Consider the following 26,561-nt stretch of genomic DNA (forward strand, 5'->3'; position numbering starts at 1 on the left):
ATACTGAGTTGGATGATCAGCCATGATCATATTGAATGGCGGTGCAGGCTCGAAGGGCCGAATGGCCTACTCCTGCACCTAATTTCTATGTTTCTATGAACAGATACCGGTATACCAGAACCAAACACACTCAGTCAGTCAATGAGAAAAAAAATGTACAAATCCAGAATGAACATATTTACCCCCTGGGTAGCTAAATTTACCCCAGGTTGGGAACACTTGCTATAGAGCTTCATCAACATTTCTTGACTCTTGTATTCAATGCCCCTTGACAAGAAGTCAAGCATATGTATGCCTTCTTTACCACCCTATCGACTTTTAGTCGGCTATGAACTTGGACATCAATACCATTAAGGGTCTTGCCATTAACTGTAAGCACTCTCTTTACATTCAACCTCCAAAACATAGAAAATAGGTGCAGGAGTACGCCATTCGGCCCTTCGAGCCTGCACCGCCATTCGATATGATCATGGCTGATCATCCAACTCAGTATCCCATCCCTGCCTTCTCTCCATACCCCCTGATCCCTTTAGCCACAAGGGCCACATCTAACTCCCTCTTAAATATAGCCAATGAACTGGCCTCAACTACCTTCTGTGTCAGAAAAATTCCACAGATTCACCACTCTCTGTGTAAAAAATGATTTTCTCATCTCGGTCCTAAAAGACTTCCCTCTTATCCTTAAACTGTGACCCCTAGTTCTGGACTTCCCCAACATCGGGAATATTCTTCCTGCATCTAGCCTGTCCAACCCCTTAAGAAAGTGCAACACCTTACACTTACTCCGTCTGCCATTTCTGCAGCTGATCCCCCCCCCCCCCCCCCCGCTCTATCTTCTGGCAGCGTTACTCACTGTCTGCAATTCCTCCAATTCTACTCACTAGCCGAGCTACGTTTACATTTTAGTAAATTATATATATCGGAAACAGCAGAGGTCCAGCACGGAACCCGACGGAATTCCACTGGTCACAGATTTCCAGCCAGAATTTAGAAGGATGATCATGAGAGGGGATCTTATAGAAACATATAAAATTATTAAGGGATTGGACACACAAGTTGCAGGAAACATGTTCCCCGATGTTGGGGGAAGTCCAGAATCAGGGGCCACAGTTTAAGAATAAGCGGTAGGACATTTAGAACTGAGATGAGGAAACACTTTTTCACCCAAAGAGTTGTCTTCTTCTTCTTCTTCTTGCGAATGAAACATAAACCAAAGGAATAGTTAGATCTCAAGCCGGGTGTTGAGCAGCTAGGTTGTTGTCAGAGAGTTGTGAATCTGTGGAATTCTCTGCCACAGAAGGCAGTGGAGGCCGACTCACTGGATGCTTTCAAGAGAGAGTTAGATAGAGCTCTTGGGGCTAACGGAACCAAGGGATATGGGGAGAAAGCAGGAATGGGGGTACTGATTGTGTTTGATCAGCCATGATCATATTTACATAGAAACATAGAAAATAGGTGCAGGAGGAGGCTATTCGGCCCTTCAAGCCAGCACAGCCATTCATTGTGATCATGGCTGATCGTCCCCTATCAATAACCCGTGTCTGCCTTCTCCCCATATCCCTTGATTCCATTAGCCTCAAGAGCTCTATCTAATTCTCTCTTAAATCCATCCCGTGACTTGGCCTCCACTGCCCTCTGTGGCAGGGAATTCCATAAATTCACAGCTCTCTGGGTGAAAAAGTTTTTTCTCACCTCAGTCTTAAATGACCTCCCCTTTATTCTAAGACTATTGATTGGCGGTGCTGGCTCGAAGGGCCTAACGGCCTCCTGCACCTATCATCTATGAGATCACGTGGGGCAGGGGACGGTCAGCTGACGTCACGAGGGGGAAGGAGGTCACGTGGTTTTGTGGCAGAGGATAGAGCTCTTGGGGTTGGTGGGGTTATGGGGAGAAAGCAGGAACGGGGTACTGATTGTGGATGATCAGCCATGATCACATTGAATGGCAGTGCTGGCTCGAACTGCCGAATGGCCTACTCCACCTTATTCTATGTAAGAATAACTATCTTCCATCACAACCCTTTGAATAAGCCATTTATGAATCTATACGTCCAGGTCACAGTTTAAGAATGAGGGGTCGGCCGTTTAGGACTGAGATGAGGAAAAATCTTTTCACCCAGAGAGTCGTGAATCTGGGATTCTCTGCTGCAGCAGGCAGTGGAGGCCAATTCACTGGATGTTTTCTCGAGCGAGTTAGATTTAGCTCTGAAGGCTAAAGGAATCTAGGGATATGGGGGGGAAAAAGCAGGAATGGGGTACTGATTTTAGATGATCAGCCATGATCATATTGAATGGCGGTGCTGGCCCGAAGGGCTGAATGACCTACTCCTGCACCTATTTTTCTGTTTCTAAGTCATCATGAATCTGTCACATCGTAATCTTCTGGATCAGCCTACAATGAGGGACCCTATCAAAAGCCTTACTAAAATCTATGTATACAACATCCACTGTCCTACTTTTCATCAATCTCTTTTGTCACTTCCTCAAGAAACTCAAATCAAGTTAGTGAGACGTGATCTGTTGCGTACAAACTGATGCTGGCTATCCCTAAATAGCCTATTCTCTTCCAAATGGGAGTAAATAGTTTCCTTACCACTGACGTGAGGCTTGCTGGCCTATAGTTCCCTGGAATCTCTAAATTAAATTCTCATAAGGGTGTTGAGCCGAAACATCACCCATTTATTTATTTTTCTCTCCAGAGATGCTGCCTGTCCCGCTGAGTTACTCAAGCATTTTTGTGTCTATCTTCTGTGTAAACCAGCATTTGCCGTTCTTTCCTACACTGGAAGTGTTTTTTGTTTGCATGAAACTTGATCACACAATGACATTTTGTAAGCAGATCTAAAACAAACGGAAAGATGAATCACTGACACTCTCTACTTTGTTTAAGAAGGAACTGCAGATGCTGGGAAATGGAAGGTGGATAAAAATGCTGGAGAAACTCAGCGGGTGAGGCAGCATCTATGGAGCGAAGGAAATAGGCGATGTTTCGGGTCGAGACCCTCAGGGTCGCGACCCGAAACGTCGCCTATTTCCTTCGCTCCATAGATGCTGCCTCACCCGCTGAGTTTCTCCAGCATTTTTGTCTACTCTCCTTTACTTTTGTCCCCGGCAAGGCCAGCAGCATAATCAAGGACCAGTCTCGCCCCGTTCACTCAATCTTCTCCACTCGCCCAACAGGCAAGAGATACTGAAGTGTGAAAATGCACACCTCCAGATTCAGAGACAGTATCACCGACACTAGAGAGCGGTCCTGATGACCCCACCCCATTTACCTCATTGGAGATCTTTAATGGACTTTATTGGACTTCACCTTGCACTAAACATTGTTCCCTTTATTCTGTATCTGTACACTGTGGTAAGCACCATAGTAATCATGTCTAGTCTTCCCGTTGACTGGATAGCATGCAACAAGAACACTCCACTGTACATGTGACAATAGGTGCAGGAGTAGGCCATTCGGCCCTTCGAGCCAGCACCGCCAATCAATGTGATCAAATGCTGATTAAAACAATATATACAAATGAGGATATATTGATCTAGTACATAGGCAAATAAATATAGACAGATAAAAGACACGATGTGTTCGCACGACTGTACCGAGTGAAAAGTACTGAAACTAGTAACCAGAATACTACTAAATTGCGAAAACTGTAGAGACGCAGAGCCTCGCGTTGTGCTCACGACGCCACCTTGATCCTTATATGTTTCAATAAGATTCCCTCTCATCCTTCTAAACTCTGTGACAATAATGAACTAAACAAAACCTTGTGTCTTTACATACCTAATGTAAGGTAACATTGATGCAACATTAATGAAATATGATTTATTTATGGCTTTGCTTCTACTGTTATTTTTCAACAGGTTGGAAGAAAAGCAAGAACCTCAATGAAAGGTAAGTGCAGTGAGAAAATCTTTGTGCTCTTTGCAATGGATATTTTTTGAATTTCCATCATTTCTCAAGCTAGGAATCTTTGGGTGGCCTTGTTCATGGTGATGTTATCACACAATGGCTTCACGGAAGGAAGCAGAGAGTGATGGTGGAAGGTTGCTTTTCAGACTGGAGACCTGTGACTAGTGGTGTGCCTCGTGTTGGGCCCATCGCTGTTTGCCGTCTATATCTATGAGCTGGATGAGCATCTACATGGCGTGACTAGCAAGTTTGCAGATGACACTATAGTGGGTGGTGTTGTCAATAGTGAAGATGATTGTCAAAAATTGCAGCGGGATCTTGATCGGTCGGGCAGGTGGGCTAAGGAATGGTTGATTGGTGTTGTATGTTGGAAGGACTAACCAGAATAGGTCCACTGGGCTTGTATTCACTGCAATTTAGAAGGATGAGAGGGATTCTTATAGAAACAAATAAAATTCTTCAAGGATTGGACTGGCTAGATGCAGGAGAAATGTTCCTGATGTTGGGGGACGTCCAGAACCAGGGTTCACAGTTTAAGAATAAGGGGGTAGGCCATTTAGGACTGAGATGAGGAAAAACGTTTTCACCCAGGGAGTTGTGAATCCGTGGAATTCTCTGTCACAGAAGGCAGTGGAGGCCAATTCACTGGATGTTTTCAGGAGAGAGTTAGATTTAGTTCTTAGGGCTAAAGGAATCTAGGGATATGTGGAAAAAGCAGGAGCGGGGTACTGATTTTGGATGATCAGCCATGATCATATTGAATGGCGGTGCTGGCTCGAATGGCCTATTCCTGCACCTATTTTTCTATGACATGGTAGGACTACACAGTGAATGGTACGGCTCTGGGGAGCGTTGTAGAGCAGAGGGATATAGGAGTACAGGTGCACAGGTAGATAAGGTGGCCAAAAAGGCTTTTGGCACATTGGCCTTCATCAGTCGAGTATTGAGTATAGAGGTTGGGAGGTCATCGTGCAGTTGTATAAAAGATGTTGGCGAGGCCGTATTTAGAGTATTGTGTTCAGTTTTGGTCACCGTGTTATAGGAAAGATGTTGTCAAGCTGGAAAGGGAGACATAGATCGGGTAAATGCACAGAGCCTTTTGTCCATAGTTGGGAAGTCGAGGACATAGGTTTAAGGTGAGGGGGGAAATATTTAATAGGATCCTGAGGGGTAACCTTTTTTACACAAAGTGTGGTAGGAGTATGGAACGAACTGTCGCAGGAGGTAGTTGAGGCAGGGACTATCACAATGCTCAAGAAGCATTTAGACAGTTGTTATCTTTCCTGAACTCCCCAGCCTCAACACCGAGACTGGCGTTTATGTATTTTGTTTAAAATGTCTTGAAAAACAAAGTGCATCTGAAATGGTGAAATATGACATAATAAAGATTTAGAGATACAGCATGGAAACAGGCCCTTCGGCCCACCGAGTCCTGTGCTGTACTGTTGTACGTTCTCCGATTAGAGGAGCGGGGGTGGGGGGAGGGGTTTAAGCTGTGTAGGTGCTCTGCTTATTGTGGCAGGTTGAGTAGATGAGGCACAGTGTGTAGGCACTCGTGGACTAGTGGGGCAGAATGAACATAGAACAGTTGCAGCAGAGGAACAGACACTGTGTGTCGACCATGATGCAGACTAACTCTTGTCTACCTGCACATGATCCACATTCCTCTATTTCCTCTGTGTTTAGTTTAGAGATAGCGCGGAAACAGGCCCTTTGGCCCACCGGGTCCGTGCCGACCAGCGATCCCCACATATTAATACTATCCCACACCCACTAGGGACAATTTTTACATTTACACCAAACCAATTAACCTACAAACCTGTGCGTCGTTGGAGTATGGAAGGAAACCGAAGATCTCAGAGAAAACCCACGCAGGTCACGGGGAGAACGGGCAAACTCCGTACAAACAGCACCAATAGTCGTGATTGAACCCGGGTCTCCGGCGCTGCATTTAGACGTGAGAAACTTTAGCAGGCCCATCGGCCCGCCGAGTCTGTGCTGAACACCTCACACACTAACACTATCCTGCACACTTGCGACAATTTTACATCTTACCGCACCGACCAACGGACATCGTACACTAGCACGATCCTACACTCTTGGAACAATTTTACAATCAACTATAAACCTGTACGTCTTTGGAGTGTGGGAGGAAACCGGAGCACCCGGAGAAAACCCACACGGTCACAGGGAGAATGTACGAACTCCGTACAGACAGCACCCGTAGTCACGATGGAACCCGGGTCTCTGTTTAGTTTAGTTTTAGTTGAATTTAGTTCCTTGTCACATGTACTGTGGTACAGTGAAAAGCTTTTGTTGTCTGCTAACCAGCGTAAAGACGACAGATGATTACAATCGAGCCATTTAAAGTGTCCAGATACATGATGCGGGAATAACATTTAGTGCAAGGTAAAGCCAGTAAAGTCTGATCAAAGATAGTGTGAGGATCCCTGATGAGGAAGATAGTAGTTCAACGCTGCTCTCTGGTTGTGGTAGGATGGTTCGGTTGCCTGATAACAGCTGGGTAGAAACTGTCCTTGAATCTGGAGGTGTGCCTTTTCACACTTCTGTACCTTTTGCCCGATGCAAGAGGGGAGAAGAGAGAGTGGCCAGGATGCAACTCGTCCTTGATTATGCTGCTTGCCTTGTCGAGGCAGCGTGAGGTATAAATGGAGTCATACAATGGAAGGGAAGTTGGTTTATGTGATAGTCTGGGCTGTGTCCACAATTCGCTGCGATTTCTTGCGGTCATGGATGGAGCTGTTCCCAAACCAAGTTGTGATGCATCCCGATGAAATTATTTCCACGGCGCATCTGTGGATGTTGGTGAGAGTTGTAGGGGACATGCTGAACTTCCTGAGCCTTCTAAGGACGTAGAGCCGTTGGTGTGCTTTCTTGGTCGTTGTTTCAATATGGGTGGTCCAGGAAAAGTCGTTGGTGATATTGACTCCTTGGAATTTGAAGTTTTCAACCATCTCTATTTTGATGCTGTCAATGCATCCTCAAGTCGATCGCTACCTCCTTTAGTCGATCGCTACCTCCTTTAGTCGATCGCTATCTCCTTGATAGGACAGGTTTGATTTAGAGGGATATGGACCAAATGCAGGCAGGTGGGACTAGTGTAGCTGGGTCATGTTGGCCAGTGTGGACAAGTTGGGCTGAAGGGCCTATTTCCACGCTGTATGACATATGATCCGCTGAGTCCATCCAGCTCTTCGTGTTTTGGAGCGAGGGAAGTAAGGCTCTCAAAGCAGAAATGTTGCAATGATCAGCCAATCTGTTTCAGTATTGCAAACTAAAGACTAAATATTTTCCCATGTTCATAAGTGATAGAAGCAGAATTAGGCTATTCGGCCCATCGAGTAGACGTTTGGCCAAATGGCCTAATTTTGTTCCTATCACATATAACCTATGACCTTAAGTCTACTCCGCCATTCAATCACGGCTGATCTATCTCTTCCTCTCAACCTCATTCTCCTGCCTTCTCCCCATAACCTCTGACACCCGTCCTAATCAAGAATCTATCCATCTCTGCCTTAAAAATATCCATTGACTTGGCCTCCGCAGCCGTCTGTGGCAATGAATTCCAGCGAAGCACTGCTACGGTACTGCACTGGAGTATCAGCCCCGGAGACCGTGTTCGATTTGTAAGGAGGTTATGACACAGTTAGAGCGCTGTGAAAAGTTTCAGATTGTTTGATTTGTATTTCGGTCCACCACCGATATTCCGGCACCCTTGGCTCCAGAGCCTTTCTGGATTATCCGTTTTGCCGGACCGACAGAGGTCACGGCCTCCAAGAGGAATCCAACGATAGTTTAGTTTTGCTGGTCAGTGCGGACTCGGTGGGACGAAGGGCCTGTTTCCACGCTGTATCTCTAAACTAACCTACGAACGTGAGGAAGGGTTTCGGCCCGAAACGTTACCTAGTTCCTTCGCTCCATAGATGTTGCCGCTCCCTACCAACATCTACCAAACTTTGCATAGCACTCCAACTGTGCCATAAATTCCTTACAAATCGAACACTGACTCCATTGTGCGCAAACTAACACTATCCTACACACACTAGGGACAATTTACATTGATACCAAGCCAATTAACCTGCAAACCTACACGTCTTTGGAACGCGAGAGGTAACCGACGATCTCAAAGAAAAACTACGCAGGTCGCGGAGAGAACGTACAAACTCCACATAGACAGCACCCGTAGTCTGGATCAAACACGGGTCTCTGGTGCTGTGAAGCAGCAACTCTACCGTTGCGCCACCGTGCCTCCCAGGAAGGATACGGGAATGGTCCGCCTAGATAGACTTGATGGGCTGAATGGCCTAATTCTGCTGCTATAACTTATGAATTTCTGAAGTTTAAAGGAGACGAGGGGAATAATTATTTTGTTCCAGCCCTTGCAGCTTGAAATGATTGATGCTCCCAAAATTCCAAGCAAAAGCTCTAAGGGCCTGTCCCACTTACGCAATTCTTTTCAGCGACCCGTCATCGCCGCAGCAGGTTGCTGAAAATGTTGAAAATCGAGCGGCGACGAGAAAGACTCTTTGGGCGACTGCTCACGACCATAAAGGGCGTCACCCCGCGACACATCAACACGTGACGCCTGCATGGACGTGAGTAGTCGCCCAAAGAGTCGCACCTTTTTCTGGTCGCCGCTGGATTTTTAACACGTTGATAAATTTCTGGCAACCTGCTGTGACGATGACGGGTGCCGGCAAGTCACCGAAAAAATCGCGTAAGTGCGACAGACCCTTAGAATAGAAATGCTTTCTCAGAAAGTGATTATTTACATAGAACCAAACTGTAAAGCACAGGAACAGGCCCTGCGGCCCTTATTATCTGCGCTGAACATCATGCCTAATTCAACTGGAGGTAGATAAAAATGCTGGAGAAACTCAGCGGGTGAGGCAGCATCTATGGAGCGAAGTCTGAAGAAGGGTCCCGAGCTGTTCGTCACCTATTCTTTCACTCCATATCAATCTTTGAACGCCTGGTGAAACCTCACATTACTGCCAGCCTCCCCTCATCGTTAGACCCCCTCCAGTTTGCCTATCGCCCCAACCGTTCTACAGAAGATGCCATCCCTACCACGCTGCACACAATACTCACTCATCTGGAAAACAAAAACACCTACGCCAGAATCCTGTACATTGACTTCAGCTCAGCTTTTAACACCATCATCCCACAGAGACTTGTGGAGAAACTAACCCTGCTGGGCCTCAACACCACCCTGTGTCACTGGATCTTGGACTTTCTGACAGAGAGACCGCAGTCAGTCCGTGTTGGCAAGAACACCTCAGGCTCGATCACGCTAAGCACTGGCTCCCCTCAAGGCTGCGTGCTCAGCCCGCTGTAGTTCACACTGCTCACACATGACTGTGCTGCCAGATTCAGGGACAATAAGATCATAAAATTTGCAGATGACACAACAGTGGTGGGACTCATCAGCGGAGATGACGAATCAATGTACAGGGAGGAAGTAAAACAACTAGTGGACTGGTGCGGCAACAACAATTTAGCATTAAATGTCGACAAAACAAAGGAGATGATTGTCGACTTCAGGAGGTCGCAGCCAAAACACACACCCCTCAACATCAGTGGCACCACGGTGGAGAGAGTGGAGAGCATAAAGTTCCTCGGAGTGCAGATTACAGACAGTCTCACCTGGTCCAGGAACAACACTGGGATTGTCAAACGGGCCGATCAGCGACTGCACTTCCTGAGGAAACTCAAACAGGCCTCACTCCCCACCAACATCCTCAGGACTTTCTACAGGGGTACGGTGGAGTCTGTACTCACGTACTGCATGAACACGTGGTACTCCAACTGTAACTGCTCAGACAGGAAGGCTCTGCAGAGGGTAGTGAGGAGAGCAGAGAGGATCATTGGCTTCTCCCTACCCTCGGTACAAGAACTGTTCCAGAGCCGCTGTCTGAAAAAAGCTCCGAGAATAGCTAAGGACAAACTGCACCCCCTCCACACACACCTGGATCTCCTGCAATCAGGCAAGAGATACCGTAGCATCAAAGCCCGGACTACCAGACTGTTAAACAGCTTCCTGCCACAGGCTGTGAGGCTGCAAAACAGTCACTCTGTACTCACAGTCACCTGATTCTGTGGCTTTGCACTGACATTTTAATAACTCTGGCACTGGCCACTCAAATCAGCTGCCCTGGACATTTTAATGATTGTTTCTACTGTATTTTAATGTTGCTGTTTTACCTGCTTTTAACTATTTATACTGTTTCATCAGGGACTGGATTGTTTTTACTGTTATGTGTGAAATGTTTTAAGTTTCATGTGCGATGCTCCGGTATTCCCTGGGAAACGTCTTCTCATTTTGCACTGTACAACTGTTGCTTTGCAAGATGACAATAAAGGTTGATTGATTGATCGATCAATCAATCAGTTTTATTCATCACACACACATATAATTGCAGTGAAATGAAATTGACATCAGTGGTGCAAACAAAAAAGAACACACAATACACAATAAGATTTAACACAAACATCCACCACAGCATTCTTCACTGTGGTGGAAGCCAGTCCTCCTCCTCCTAGTTCACCCGTGTTCGGGGCCATAAACCTCCGCAGTCGCCGCTACGGACGGCCGGATGTGCAGGCCCTCTCGTCGGGATGGTCGAACACACTCCGTGGCTTGAGGTCCCGAATCGGCACTTTCCTACCAGAGACCGCAGCTTCAGGATGTTGTAGGCCGCAGGCCGGCGGTCGGAGCTCTTCATGGCTGATCTATCTCTCCCTCCTAACCCCATTCTCCTGCCTTCTCCACTTAACCCTTGACACCCGTACTAATCAAGAACCTGCCAATCCCTGCCTTGAAAGTACCGATTGACTTGACCTCCACAGCCTTCTATGGCAATGAATTCCACAGATTCACCACCCTCTAACTAAAGAAATTCCTCCTCATCTCCTTTCTAAATGTAGTTTAATTCTGAGGCTGTGCCCTCTGGGCCTAAACTCTCCCACTGGTGGAAACATCCTCTCCACATCCACTCTATCCAGGCCTTTCACGATTCGGTTTCAAGGAGGTCCCCCAACTCATTCGTCTAAACTCCAGTGACTACAGCCCCAGTGCTGTCAAACGCTCATCATACGTTAACCCAATCATTCCCGGGATCATTCTCGTAAATCTCCTCCGGACGCTCTCCAGCGAGTTCCAGATTCAAGAGTGTTTTATTGTCATATGTCCCGTACGGGACAATGAAATTCTTACTTGCTGCAGCACAACACAATATGTGAATATGTAAACATTGTATATAACGGGGAAAAAAAGAAAAAGTTCAATAAATAACAAATATAGTACAAATAACAAATAATAATATAGTCTTTTGCAGTACAGAGCTCAGAGCTTATTCAATGTTGTGTTTAATAACCTGATGGCTGTGGGGAAGTAGCTGTTCCTGAAACTGGACGTTACAGTCTTCAGGCTCCTGTACCTTCTTCCTGATGGCAATGGTGAGATAAGTGTGTGGCCAGGATGGTGTGGGTCCTTGATGATTTTGGCTGCCTTTTTGAGGCAGCGACTGCGATAGATCCCTTCGACGGTGGGGAGGTCAGAGCCGGTGATGGACCGGGCAGTGGTCACAACTTTTTGTAGTCTTTTCCGCTCCTGGATGTTCAAGTTGCCGAACCAGGCCACGATGCAACCAGTCAGAATGCTCTCTACCGTGCACCTGTAGAAGTTTAGGAGAATCCTCTTCAACTTGCCGAATCTCCGTAATCGTCTCAGGAAGTAGAGTCGTCTTCTTTACAATTGCATCAGTGTGCTGGCTCCAGGAAAGATCTTCTGATATATGCACGCCCAGGAATTTGAAGTTCTTGACCCTCTCCACCAGGGTCCCGTCGATATGAACAGGATTGTGGGTCCGCATCCTTCCCCTACTAAAGTCCACAATCAGTTCCTTGGTCTTACTGATGTTGAGAGCCAGGTTGTTTTGCTGGCACCATTTGGTCAGTCGGTCGATCTCACTTCTATACTCTGACTCGTCCCCCATCAGTGATTCGTCCCACAACAGTGGTGTCGTCGGCAAACTTGATGCAGCAAGTTCGCACTATGACCGGCTACGCCGTCATGGGTATAGAGCGAGTAAAGCAGGGGGCTGAGCACGCAGCCTTGAGGTGCTCCCGTACTAATTGTTACTGAAGATGAAGTGGTTCCTCCAATTCGAACAGACGGTGGTCTGTGGATGAGGAAGTCGTGGATCCAATTGCAGAGATGAGCTTGGTAACCAGCTTGGAAGGGATGATGGTATTAAATGCCGAGCTGTAGTCAATAAACAACAGCCTGACATAGGTGTTTTTATTGTCCAAGTGGAGAGCCAGTGAAATTTCATCTACCATTGACCTGTTGTGGCGGTATGCGAACTGTAGTCGGTCGAGGTTCTTGTCGAGATAGGAGTTGATGTGCACCATAACAAACCTCTCAAAGCACTTCATCACCACAGACGTTAGTACCACTGGTCGATAGTCATTGAGGCACGTCACCTTGCTCATCTTGGGTACCTGTATTATTGATGCCCGCTTAAAGCAGGTGGGAACCTCGGACCTCAGAAGTGAGAGATTGAAAATGTCCATAAAAACTCCAGCCAGTTAGTCTGCACAGGTTTTTAGAACACGGCCGGTATACCATCAGGTCAAGGCACTTTCCGAGGGTTCACCCCTCTGAAGGATCTTCTGACATTGGCCTCTGTGACTATGACTAACACCGTCAGGGTGAATAGGGGCTTGGGAAGGTAAATCAGTGTTCTCCCTATCGAACTGTGTGTAGAATGAATTGGCTCGTCATGGAGTGATGCTTCGCTGTCGTTTGAGCCGCCTCCTGATTTCGCCTTGTAGGAGGTGATGGCATTCAAGCACTGCCACAGTTGCCGAACATCCGTCTCATCCTCCAGCTTGGAGCAGAAGTCCCTTTTGGCCTTTTTGATGGCCTTACCAAGGTCGTATCTGGACTTCATATAGATCTCTGCATCGCCAGACCTGAATGCCTGGGATCTTGCCTTCAGAAGAATGCGGATCTCTTGGTTCATCCTGGTTAGGAAACACTCGGAAGGTTTTTGTTGGAAAGCATTCCTCCACACATTTCCTTATGAAGTGGCGTGATTACAATGCACACAAACATTGCTCAGTGCTTCTCGTGCTCCCACGCACAGGCAGTTAGCACAATTATATATTTTTCCTATTAGTAACACTCCTACCAAGTCTGAATATGGCATGACTGAAGGATTCTGTAGCCTTTCAGAATATAAGAAAGCTGGGTTCAAATCGAGCTCATCCAATAAGTTATTACTTATACTTATTTTTTTTTAAATCTTGGCTTCTTTATGGCCTTGAAGAAGCACATGTTATTACTGCAGGATTCCATCTGAATTTATTTACTAAAAAGACAACCTGTCCTCTATACTGTGTTCAATATAATTTACAAAAGTCATTCAGACTTGGCACCGAGCCATTCTTTTGTTCTACTAGTCTATGCTTTTGTAGAAGAATGACTCCATTTTAGATTTGAGCCTCTGCGCCCCCCTCATGTTGGCTTTGTTGAAATCCCCGGCTATGGTGGTAAATGCCTCTGGGTAAGACGTCTGGTGTTTGTTGCAGCTCCTCCAGTGCCAGACGGACGTCTGCCAGGGGTGGGATGTAGACCGCGGTCAGGATGATGGAGGTGAATTCCCTCGGTCGGTAGAAGGGACGGCACTTCACCGCCAGACGTTCGAGGTGTGGAGAGCAGGAGTTGGATAGGACTGCCACGTCTGAGCACCACGCAGAGTTGACCATGAGGCAGACGACCCCTCCTCTCCCTTTCCCAGATGCCTGCGTACGTCCATGCGGTGGATGGAGAACCCTTCAGGCTGGACCGCTGAGTCTGGGGAGCTGGGGGTGAGCCATGTCTCTGTGAAACAGAACACAAAGCATTCCCTCAGCTTCCTTTGGTAAAGCAGCCTTGACCTTAAGTCTTCCACTTTGTTATCTAGTGATTGTAGGTTGGCGAGTAGGATAGTAGGGAGAGGGGGCCGAAGTCCCCTATGCTTCAGTCTTACTTGTAGTCCTGCCCGACGGCCTTGATTCCGGACTCCATGAAGGCCTCCCCGGTGTTTACTGTACCTGCGTGCCTCCGCGAGGTCGGGGATTCCCCTCCGATCGGGGATTCCCCTCCGATCGGGGATTCCCTTGCCGTCGCTATCTTCGGGAGTTCGCAGTAGCGCTAATGCATTTAAATGCGTTACCAGCTCGCTACTTACATCGTTGATTTCTCCAGATTCTTTGATACTGGTGAGCTCAGAAATACTATACGTGAAGATTTTCTGTAGTGCCGCAGGCAAAAATGTCGCCGCTGGTAGGCGCCTTCTTAGATTCAGATTCACATGCTTCCTCAGATATGGGGCCCAAAACTGCTCACAATGCCCCAAATGCAGTCTGACCAGTGACTTACAAAGCCTCCACATTACATCCCTGCTTTTATACTCCAGACCACTGGAAATAAATGCAACGTGGCATTCCTGCTGATTGTAACAGCTGAAAGTCAGTGGTGCGGAGGGAAATACCTCCCTGCCACACTCTATTTTCATTTGGCCTGAAGCAAACCCAGTAAACCAAGTACCATGTCTATTTTAACGCCTTCCATGATGAATGAGGAGCCCCACTCGACACTTTGGACATCGTGTGGTGTGTGCACACAAGCCTGATTATAATTTTCCACAGTGCTTTATCAGGATACACCATCCGGGCAAACCATCCAAGATGGCGCCCAAGCCCGGTCAACCCTCCTTGCTGGTCCCAGAAGTGGATCTGCTATCACGCATTACAATCGCTCCACTTTTTTCAACCTCAACTCCCAACAGCGGCATTTCTTACTTTCGCTATGCTACATTGGGGGCGGCTCGATTGTAGTCATAGACATAGACATAGACAATAGGTGCAGGAGGAGGCCATTCGGCCCTTCGAGCCAGCACCGCCATTCATGGCTGATCGTCCCCAATCAATAACCCATGCCTGCCTTCTCCCCATATCCCTTTGATTCCACCAGCCCCTAGAGCTCTATCTAACTCTCTCTTAAATCCATCCAGTGACTTGGCCTCCACTGCCCTCTGTGGCAGGGAATTCCACAAATTCACAACTCTCTGGGTGACAAAGGTTTTTCTCATCTCAGTCTTAAATGGCCTCCCCTTTATTCTTTGACTGTGGCCCCTGGTTCTGGACTCGCCCAATATTGGGAACATTTTTCCTGCATCTAGCTTGTCCAGTCCTTTTATAATTTTATATGTTTCTATAAGATCACCCCCTCATCCTTCTAAACTCCAGTGAGTACAAGCCTAGTCTTTTCAATCTTTCCTCATATGACAGTCCCGCCATCCCAGGGATCAATCTCGTGAACCTACTGCCCAGAAGCTGCACTGCCTCAATCACAAGGATATCCTTCCACAAATTAGGAGACCAAAACTGTACGCAATACTCCAGATGTGGTCTTACCAGAGCCCTATACAACCGCAGAAGAACCTCTCTACTCCTATACTGAAATCCTCTTGTTAAGTCTAGTCTTTCGGCTGACTGGTTAGCACACAACAAAAAAGCTTTTCACTGCACCTCGAGACAATAAACTAAACTAACAAACTAATTAACATGTGGGTTTCCTGTGCAAGCTGCTCTTTAAAGAATTCCTCGGCTTTCATATCCTTCGTGAAAGTACCTGGAATGTGGAAGGAAGCTGGAACTCCCAGAGAAAACCCACACAGGTCACGGGGAAAACATACAAACTTCGTACAGACGGCGCATGTAGTCAGGATCTAAGCCGGGTCTCTGGCGCTGTGAGGCAGCAACTCTACCGCTGCGCCATCATGCCGCCACTGTGTATGAGGAAATATTGATATGAGGAAAGATTGAAAAGACTAGGCTTGTATTCACTGGAGTTTAGAAGGATGAGGGGGGATCTTATGGAAACATATAAAATTATAAAAGGGCTGGACAAGCTAGATGCAGGATAAATGTTCCCAATGTTGGGGCAAGTCCGAACCAGGGGCCACAGTCTTAGAATAAAGGGAAGGTCATTTAAGACTGAGGTGAGGAAAAACGTTTTCACCCAGAGAGTTGTGAATTTATGGAATTCCCTGCCACAGAGGGCAGTGGAGACCAAGTCACTGGATGGATTTAAGAGAGTTAGATAGAGCTCTAGGGGCTCGTGGAGTCGAGGGATATGGGGAGAAGGCAGGCACGGGTTATTGATAGGGGACCACAGTGCATGCACAGATCAACCCATCCTGTTGCCTGGGATGTTGATGAGCAGGTACCAACGTGTAGTCCTGGGCCTGCATCCTGGCCACTTGCCTTGAAATAAAGGACCAGTCTCACGCTGGCCACTCCCTCTTCTCCCCCCCTCCCATCAGGCGAAAAGGTACAGAAGTATGAAAACGCCCACATCCTGATTCAGTGTTTAAGAAAGAACTGCAGATGCTGGAAAATTCGAAGGTAGACAAAAATGATGGAGGAACTCAGCGTGGTGAGGTAGCATCTGTGGAGAGAAGGAATAGGCAACGTTTCAGGTCAAGACCCGATACGTCGCCTATTCCTTCTCTCCATAGATGCTGCCTCACCCGCTGAGTTCCTCCAGCATTTTTGTCTACCTCCAGATTCAGGGACAGCTTCTTCCCAGCTGTTATCAGGCAACTGAACCATCCCACCAACAACTAGAGAGCGGTCCTGACCTCCCATCTACCTCATTGGTGACCCTTGGACTATATTTATCCGGACTTTATCTTGCGCGAAACGTTATTCCTTTTATCATTAATATCTTTAATTAATAGACACGAGACAATGGATGCAGGAGTAGGCCATTTGACCCTTCAAGCCAGCATTCAATGTGATCATGGCTGATCATCCCCAATCAGTACCCCGTTCCTGCCTTCTCCCCATATCCCCTGACTCCGCTATCTTTAAGTGCCCTATCTAGCTCTCTCTTGAATGTATCCAGAGAACCGGCCTCCACCGCCCTCTGAGGCGGAGAATTCCACACTCACAACTCTCTGTGAGGAAAAAGTGTTTCCTCGTCTCCATTCTAAATGGCTTACTCCTTATTCTTAAACTGTGTGACCCCTGGTTCTGGACTTCCCCCAACATTGGGAACATGTTTCCTGCCTCGAATGTGTCCAAACCCTTAATCTTATATGTTTCTTAATCAGACTTTATCTTGCACTAAATGTTATTCCCTTTATCTTGGATCTGTTCACTGCGGATCGATTGTAATCGTGTATTGTCTTGCCACTGACTGGTCAGCACGCAACAAAAGCCTTTCACTGTACCTCGGCACACGTGCCAGTGAACTGAACTCAACTGAACCATGTTGGGATGGAAATCGGACTTCGTTCTATCTGTTTTACAGGTGTAAAACAAGCACAATGAAGGCCAATTTCTGGAACCAACAGCCATGGTGATCTAAAGTCATCTGAACCTAGTTTGGGTCAGACTGTTCTTCAAGCGCTCCTAGCTGCCATCAAAGGAAGGCTGTGGACTCTTAACCAACTGCCCTTGTATAAACAACAGTGGCCATCAGAAGGTCAGTTTAATTTTTTTTCTTGAAAATAAATATGGAGTCAAACTCTCTTCTTCTCGCAGGCAGTGAAGAAAGTGAATGGCATGTTGGCCTTTAAAACAAGAGGAATCGAATATAGGAGCAAAGAGGTCCTTCTGCAGTTGTACAGGGCCCTAGTGAGACCACACCTGGAATATTGTGTGCAGTTTTGGTCCCCTAATTTGAGGAAGGACATTCTTGCTATTGAGGGAGTGCAGCGTAGGTTTACAAGGTTAATTCCCGGGATGGCGGGACTGTCATATGCTGAGAGAATGGAGCAGCTGGGCTTGTTTAGAAGGATGAGTGGGGATCTCATTGAAACATATAAGACTGTTAAGGGCTTGGACACACTAGAGGCAGGAAACATGTTCCCGATGTTGGGGGAGTCCAGAACCAGGGGCCACAGTTTACGAATAAGGGGTAAGCCATTTAGAACGGAGACGAGGAAACATTTTTTCTCCCAGAGAGTGGTGAGTCTGGGGAATTCTGTGCCTCAGAGGGCGGTGGAGGCAGGTTCTCTGGATGCTTTCAAGAGAGACCTAGATAGGGCTCTTAAAAATAGCGAAGTCAGGAGATATGGGGAGAAGGTAGGAACGGGGTACTGGTTGGGGATGATCAGCCATGATCATATTGAATGGTGGTGCTGTCTCGAAGGGCCGAATGGCCTACTCCTGCACCTATTGTCTATTGTCTATTGTCTCCTCTCCGCATTTGGTCTGCTGCCTTTGAGGGAACATACGCTATTTTAACCAATCTAATGAAAAATTACCTTCAACCATTGTCCTTACAATCTACCAAATGTTTCTCTTGCTGGTGGCACAGCGAGAGAGTTGCTGCCTCACAGTGCCATGAGACCCTGGTTTGATCCTGACTACAGGTGCCGTCTATACGAAGTATGTTTGTTCTCCCCATGTCCGTGTGGGTTTTTCCCCCCCAGGTGCTCCGGTTTCATCCCACAATCCAAAGACTTCCGGGTTAATTGGCTTTGGTAAAATAAAATTATAAATTATCATGTGGTGGGAGGAGAATTAGGCCATTTGGCCCATCAAGTCTAATCCACCATTCAATCATGGCTGATCTATCTCTCCCTCCTAACCCCTTTTTGCCTTCTCCCCATAACCCCTGACACCCGTACTAATCAAGAATTTATCTATCTCTGCCTTCAAAATATCCATTGACTTGGCCTCCACAGCTTTCTGTGGCAAAGAATTCCACATTCTCCACCATCTGACTAAAGAAATTCCACCTCATCTCCTTCCTAAAAGAACATCCCTTAATGTTAAGGCTACGACCTCTAGTCCTAGACTCTCCCACTAGTGGAAGCATACTCTTCACATCCACTCTATCCAAGCCTTTCACTATTCTCCCACACTATTGTCCCTAATGTGGAGAATAATGCTGATTTATGGGGTAATTGCAGGCGTGTAAAGGGCTATCACAGGAGTGTCGAATCTGAAGAACGGTCGTGACCCACAACGTCACCTATCCATGCCCCTCAAAAGTGGTGGCACCATCGAGTGTAGCTGCCTAGCCTGCAGCTGTCTGTCTTTTCATTCTTTTTGTTAATTTTTTAGTCTCTTTTAAAGTTTGTTTTGGAGATCTTTTATTCTTTTTTATGTGGGGGGGGGGGGGGGGGGGGAATCTGTTTTCTTGGTCACTACCTGGTCGAGGATGCCTCTATTCTCCGAGCCGCATCTTCGCCCCTCCCTCCTCGCGGCCAACCACCTGGATTGGCGCGGCCTTCCTGCCGGAAACTGGCCAGAGCCTCAGCTTCCGTGTTTTGTCTGGTGGGAAGAGAAGCATGAGCAGAACCACAGGACACAGTGGAGATCCAGAGATGCTGCCTGACCCGCTGAGTTACTCCAGCACTCTGTGAAACGTCACCTATCCATGTTCTCCACAGATGCTGCCTGACCCGCTGAGTTACTCCAACATTCTGTGAAACGTCACCTATCCATGTTCTCCAGAGATGCTGCCTGACCCGCTGAGTTACTCCAGCACTCTGTGAAACGTCACCTATCCATGTTCTCCACAGATGCTGCCTGACCCGCTGAGTTACTCCAACATTTTGTGTCCCATTTTGAAAGGTTAGTCTCCCTGAATCTGAACAAAACACGAAAGAGTCTGAATAAGGGTCCTGACTCAAAAAACATTGCCCATCCCCTCCTAACCCATTGAGTCACTCCGTTGAGCATTTTGTGTTTTGCTCAACAGAAATTGGTTTAACTTGGTATCGCTGGTATCCATTGGAATTTAGAAGGATGAGAGAGGATCTTATAGAAAGATATAAAACTCTTGAAGGATTGGACAGGGTAAAATGTTCCTGATGTGGGGGGGAGTCCAGAACCAGGGGTCACAGTTTAAGAATAAGGGGTAAGCCATTTAGGACTGAGATGAGGAAAAGCTTTTTCACCCAGAGAGTTGTGAATCTGCAGAATTCCCAGCCACAGTGGGCAGTGGAGGCTGATTCACTGGATGTTTTCAAGAGAGAGTTAGATATAGCTCTTGGGGCTAATGGAATCAAGGGATATGGGGAGAAAGCAGGAACGAGGTACTGATTTTGGATGATGAGCCATGATCATATTGAATGGCGGTGCGGGCTGGAAGAGCTGAATGGCCGACTCCTGTACCTATTTTCTATGTTACTATTTAGCTGCAGGTCCTTGTGACACCCTTGTGTTTCGCAGCCTCTCCCCCACTGGCTTTCAGGCAGGATGCACAAGGCACCAAGCACCTCCACGTGCGTGCTCACTTGCCCTGGTCTATAGTGGTGATGTGAGTGGTGCGGAATGGGAGCTGGTGCAAGACTTCACCCGGGTGGGGGCTGGAAACATGAGCTGTGTTTTCCCCCCCGTGCTGTCTGCTGTCCAGTCCCGTCTGGTGACTGCTCATGCACATTCCATCCGTGAGATGCGGGAGTCACGTGGAGGAATGTAGTGGCGTCATCTTCCTCGTAATGTGGCGGCTGCACTGCCAGAGCCAAGCTTAGGAGCCATGGTCATTTAAAATGACTAAGCTTGTTTGTGAATGATCCACGGCAACATGCATGGTGAAACATTAGTCTTTATTCCATAAGTAATACAGAGCATTCAAACTGCCAGCCATGCACACCCATCTCGACGTGGCTTCTGAGAGCCGGCTGTCCTTGATGGTGTAGTTCGGTAATAGTTAAAGCCCTGTCCCACTGTACAAGCTCATTCAAGAGCTCTCCCGAGTTTAAAAAAAAATCAAACTCGTGGAAGCACGTAGAATGTACGTAGCGGGTACGTTGGAGCTCAGGACGTCTCTTGGAGGCTCGTAACGCTGACGGCAGGCACTCGGGAAACGCGCGGTAAGCTCATGAAGACTCATGAAGATTTTTCAACAAAATCTCCACGAGAGCCCCGAGTACCTACGAGCGGCCATTACCGTAAATCTCCGAGTTAAAATCGGGAAACTAGGGAGAACTCTTGAATGAACTCGTACAGTGGGACAGGGCTTTCAGTGTAGTGCAGGGCTTTCAGGGTGGCATGCATATTTGTGTAATGGAGATTATAAATGACATGGGTTAATAAAGGTTAATCTGCAAAGATCCTCATAGCTCTGCAAAGCTCCATCATCATCATCATCTAGGCTGGCTCCGTCCTGGGGGGCGGAGTTGGAGTTGGATTCACTGGACATGGTCTCGTAGGGGAGGATGCTCCTCAAACTGCGGAGCATCCTGGGCAATACTAGCTAATCCCCTCTGTGACACACTGGTCAACCTGAGGAGCACCTTCAGCAACAGACTGGTCTTGATTGGGGATGATCAGCCATGATCACATTGAATGGCTCGAAGGGCGGAATGGCCTCCTCCTGCACCTATTGTCCCACCAAGATGCAGCACAGAACGCCACAGGAGATCCTTCTTCCCTGTGGCTATCAAACTGTACACCTCCAACTCCTTTTGTCGTGGGGTAAGCTGGCTCCCAACCCACCCCCCCCTCCGCCCCAAAATCTTTGCACATCCACAATCCAGGACTTTCCACTCGTCACTTTAATTTCATGTTTCATGTATCTTGTGTTTTATGACTGTTGGCTGAGATACCCTGGGATAAATACATTTCTATCGTATAGTATTATGTTTATGATGAGGGGAGGGGGTTTAACGGTACTCGTTTTCACCCAGCCCACAGCTAACTTCCTAGGCCCCCTTCGGTCGTGGCTGACCATGGGTGTCTCCAAGGTTGGAGGACGCCTGTGCGTGACTTTGTTTAACGTGGGCAGACTGGTGCACAGACAGCCACCCCACGGTCCTTGACAGATCTGGGTCAGGATCCAGTAGCATGGAGTCCAAGACGACCGGACACCCTTTTCTGCTGCAGCCTTCATCCGCCTTCCCAGCCGTTGTGACGCTCCACTAAGGTCAGCCATCGTCCTCCGCCTGTTCCACCGTTGAGGTCTTGGTTGGATTGGCTCTTTGTCAGAGACCTCCCCCTCGACCTTACCACCATGGGTGGCCCTACCAGGAGCATAGCTCCAGACAGCATCGCTCTCAGGATCTCAGGTCCACACAAGCTTCTCCACCACGACAATGTTACAATCCACAGCTAACAATGGCCTGTTTTCTTTATAATAATTACTTTATCTCTCTGCATCACTGTCTATATCTCTCAATTCCATTTCCCCAGACTTTCAGTCTGGAGAAGAGTCCTGACCCAAAATGTCATTCCTTCCCTCCAGATATGCTGCCTGACCCACTGAGTTACTCGAGCTCTTTGTGTCTATCATTAGGTAGTTGAAGCATTTGGTTGTGATAACCATATAACAATTACAGCACAGAAACAGGCCATCTCGGCCCTTCTAGTCCGTGCTGAACACTTATTCTCCCCTAGCCCCATCTACTGTACCTGCACTCAGACCATAACCCCCCATTCCTTTCCCATCCATATACCTATCCAATTTATTTTTTAAATGATAAAAACAAACCTGCCTTCACCACTTCCACTGGAAGCTCATTCCACACAGCTACCACTGTCTGAGTAAAGAAGTTCCCCCTCATGTCACCCCTAAACTTTTGTCCCTTAATTCTCAAATCATGTCCTCTTGTTTGAAACTTCCCTACTCTCAATGGAAAAAGCTTATCCACGTCAACTCTGTCTATCCCTCTCATAATTTTAAAGACCTCTATCAAGTCCCCCCCCTTAACCTTCTGCTAAGGTTGAACGCTTAGTTTATTGTCACATGTATAGTTTAGTTTAGAGATACAGGGTGGTACAGGCCCTTCGGCCGACCGAGTTTGCGCTGACCAGCGATTCCCGCAGATGAACACTAGGGACAATTCACTATTTTACCAAGCCAATTAACCAACAAACCCTGTACGTCTTTGGAGTGTGGGAGCAAACTGGAGATCCCGGAGAAAACCCACGCAGTCCTCGGGGAGAACACGTACAAATTCCGTACAGACAACACCCGTAATCAGGATCGAACCCGGTCTCAGTACCGTGGGACACGGGTAGAGCTGCTACTGTAACGCAGCAACTCTACCTGTATCCCAAGGTAATAATAATAATAATAAATTTTATTTTTATAGCGCTTTTCTAAGACTCAAAGTCGCTTTACAATAGTAACAGAAAATAGCAAACGGAGAAGCGGCGAACAAACAGCGCCAGCGTCCTCTCCGTGCAGCACATAAAGAAAGAATACAGACATAACAATAATAGACATTTAATCGGAATAACATATAATCGGAATATAACAAATAATAAAGACATCACAGAGACACAAATTAAAAACAGAATTCAATCCAAAAACAGAAAATCAAAAACACAGTGTGAAGAGAGAGCAGCGGCAACCAATTTGTGCCAGCGTCCACTCTCCCTTCACGGCAGCCATCTTGGACACAGACCTACAAGACTACAGTTAGACAAAAAAAAAAGGTACAGTGAGAAGCTCTTTTTGTTGCGGGCTATCTAGTCAGCGGCAAGACTATACATGATTATAATCGAGCCATTCACAGAGTACAGACACAGGATAACAGGAATTATGTTTAGTGCAAGATAAAATCCAGTAAAGTCCGAGTAAAGACAGTCCTTCTTGAAACACTAGAACTGTGCCTGTTTTGCTGTTTGTATTGTGGAATTCTCTGCCTCAGAGGGCGGTAGAGGCCGGTTCTCTGTATACTTTCAAGAGAGAGCTAGATAGAGCTGCACTGATCCCAATCTGCACAGTGCTTTGGATGTTTCCACTAGTGGGAGAGCCCAGGACCAGAGGACAGACACAGCCTCACAACAAAAGGACGTACCATTAGCAAGTAGGCAGAGGGTGGTGAATCTGTGGAATTCATTGTCGCAGAAGGCTGCGGAGTTTAGTTTATTGTCACGTGTACCGAGGTACAGTGAATAGTCAATAGTCAATTTTATTTGTCACTTACACCCGAAGGTGCAGTGAAATGAATTTGCCAGCAGCGGTACAATTAAAAAAGAACACAATAAGATTTAACACAAACATCCACCACAGCATTCTTCACTGTGGTGGAAGGCACAAAGTACAGCCAGACCTCCTCAATGTTCACCCATGGTCGGGGCCATAAACCTCCGCAGTCGCCGCTACGGACGGCCGGATGTGCAGGCCCTCTCGTCGGGACGGTCGAAAACACTCCACGGCTTGGAGGTCTCGAATCGGCGCTTTCCTACCGGAGACCGCAGCGGCTTCAGGATGTTGCAGGCCGGCGGTCGGAGCTCTTCTCTGGCTGTCCCCGGCGAGGGATCCTGCTCCATGCTGCGCCGGCGGCTAGAAGCTCCGGATGTTATAGGCCGCAGGCCGGCGGTCGGCTATCCAATCAGCGGAAAGACAACACGTGATTACAATCGAGCCGTTCAATGGATATTTTTAAGAGTGAGTTAGATTTCAAGAGAGAGTTAGATTTAGCTGTTTTAGGGCTGTGGGAATCAAGGTTTATGGGGAAAAAGCTGGAACAGGATACTGACCGACAGGGAGTGGAGCTCATAATGGTCCATTGTTGGCTGGGGAAGAGATGATAAAGAAGGGATGGGAACAGTGAAACTAGTAGGACGACTAGAGGGGGGGAGGGGGGGAGAGGAAATGCAGCTGTTACTTGAAGTTGGAGAGATCATATTGTGTAGGAAGGAACTGCAGATGCTGGTTTAAATCCAAGATAGACACAAAATGCTGGAGTAACTCAGCGGGACAGGCGGCACCTCTGCAGAGAAGGAATGTGGGACTTTTCGGGTCGAGACCCTTCATCACCCATTCCTTCTCTCCAGAGAAGCTGCCTGTCCCACTGAGTTACTCCAGCGTTTTGTGTCTATCTTCAATGTTCACACTGCTGGGTTGTAAGCTGTCCCAAGCGAAATATGAGGTGCTGTTCCTCCAATTTGCACTAGAAGTCTCTGGGACAAGCAGCCATAGTCTCAAAATAAGGGGTCACCCACTGAGGAGACGGCATGGCAGTGCAGCGGTAGAGTTGCTGCGTTACGGTGCTAGAGACCTGGGTTTGATTCTGACACAGGCTGCTGTCTGTACGGAGTTTGCCGTTCTCCCTGTGACCGCGTGGGTTTTCTTCAGGTGCTCCAAAGCAGGTGCCCCACACTCCAAAGACGACGTGCAGATTTGTAGGTTAATTGGCTTCTGTAAATTGTAAATTGTCCCCTAGTGTGCAGGACAGTGTTAGTGCACAGGGTGATCGCTGTTCAGCACAGACTCGGTGGGCCGAAGGGCCTGTCTCCACGCTGTACGTCTAACATCGAAAGAATGAGTGGCTCGATGGTGCACGCAAGGCTGACCACACCACTGTGTAGGTTAAGAATGGACGGCATGCGTGTTCGTCATGAGCGGGTGGGTGGGGAGAGGAAGAGGGGGGAGAGAGAATCCAGAAAATAAATGTCATCCTGTCTTGTATTCCATGTCGAGCTGGAGCCAGTCACCTGGTGAAACTCGACATGGAATGGAATACTTTATCATCGCACGTGACGGGGCACGGCGCAAATAGACGCCACATACGGCGCTGACAGTTACAGTACCTCCACCAGCTCCTCCTTTGTTCTCTCCCTCCCCCCCCCCCCCCTCCCCTCTCCCGGCAACCCCCCCACGCCGAGTCCTCCATTGGTCTTCCCATGTAAACAGCACCATCACTCACTGGGTCCGTAAAACAAACGTTTCAATGAAAAGGAACTGCAGATACCGATTTGTATCAAAGATAGACAAAGTGTGTGCTGGAGGAACTGGAGAAAATGGAGAAAATGGATTCAGACTGAACCTGAAACAGAAGGAGTGTGAAGAAGGGCCCCGACCCAAAACGTCACCTAAAAACAAAAAGGTGTGTGTGTGTGGTGTGGGTGTGTGGGTGTGGGTGGGTGTGGGTGTGGGTGTGGGGGTGTGTGTGTGTGTGTGTGTGTGTGTGTGTGTGTGTGTGTGTGTGTGTGTGTTTGTGTGTGTGTGTGTGTGTGTGTGTGTGTGTGTGTGTGTGTGTGTGTGTGTGGGTGTGGGTGTGGGTGTGGGTGTGTGTGTGTGTGTGTGTGTGTGTGTCTCTGTCTCTGTCTCTGTCTCTGTCTCTGTCTCTGTCTCTGTCTCTGTCTCTGTCTCTGTCTCTGTCTCTGTCTCTGTCTCTGTCTCTGTCTCTGTCTCTGTCTCTGTCTCTGTCTCTGTCTCTGTCTCTGTCTCTGTCTCTGTCTCTGTCTCTCAATTGCGCTATAGCACACACAGTTAAATGATAACTTCTGCCCACCAAATACACAGATTGAAGAAGATGCCATTTTAGTTTGTGTCTGGGGAGAGAATTTATGGATGCCTAGAAAGTCCGGAAAATATTTATTTGTAAATATTTATCAATATGCTGCCAATCGAAGAGTATGGATCAAGTGCAGGCAGATGAGATCAAAACCGCTGAGCTTTTTTGAAAGTGGAGGGGGCTCACTGATCACCGGCCTTGGCGGTACCCGGTGGGAGGGGGGGCACAGTAGGGACATTTGGAAATTTGATGTATTAAAATCATGTTTTAGTGCATTGTAGAAGTATGATTTCAATGTTTTTTTGTTTTAAGTATTGTTTCAGATAATGCAGGGCCTACATGAGAGATAGGAGCAGGTGATT

At 47.4% G+C, this 26,561-nt stretch overlaps 1 protein-coding gene across 1 annotated transcript in view; it reads left to right on the top strand.

Moving 5' to 3' along the window:
* Positions 1 to 26,561, top strand: part of retreg1 (reticulophagy regulator 1) — a 106,459-nt gene that overhangs the window by 17,586 nt on the left and 62,312 nt on the right. The window contains exon 4 of the mRNA XM_033040074.1: positions 3,865 to 3,895. Coding sequence (XP_032895965.1) covers positions 3,865 to 3,895 — 31 coding nt within the window. The remainder of the gene's footprint in view (positions 1 to 3,864; positions 3,896 to 26,561) is intronic.

This window comes from Amblyraja radiata, chromosome 2 (assembly GCF_010909765.2).
Source record: "Amblyraja radiata isolate CabotCenter1 chromosome 2, sAmbRad1.1.pri, whole genome shotgun sequence".
In the NCBI taxonomy this organism is placed as follows: domain Eukaryota; kingdom Metazoa; phylum Chordata; class Chondrichthyes; order Rajiformes; family Rajidae; genus Amblyraja; species Amblyraja radiata.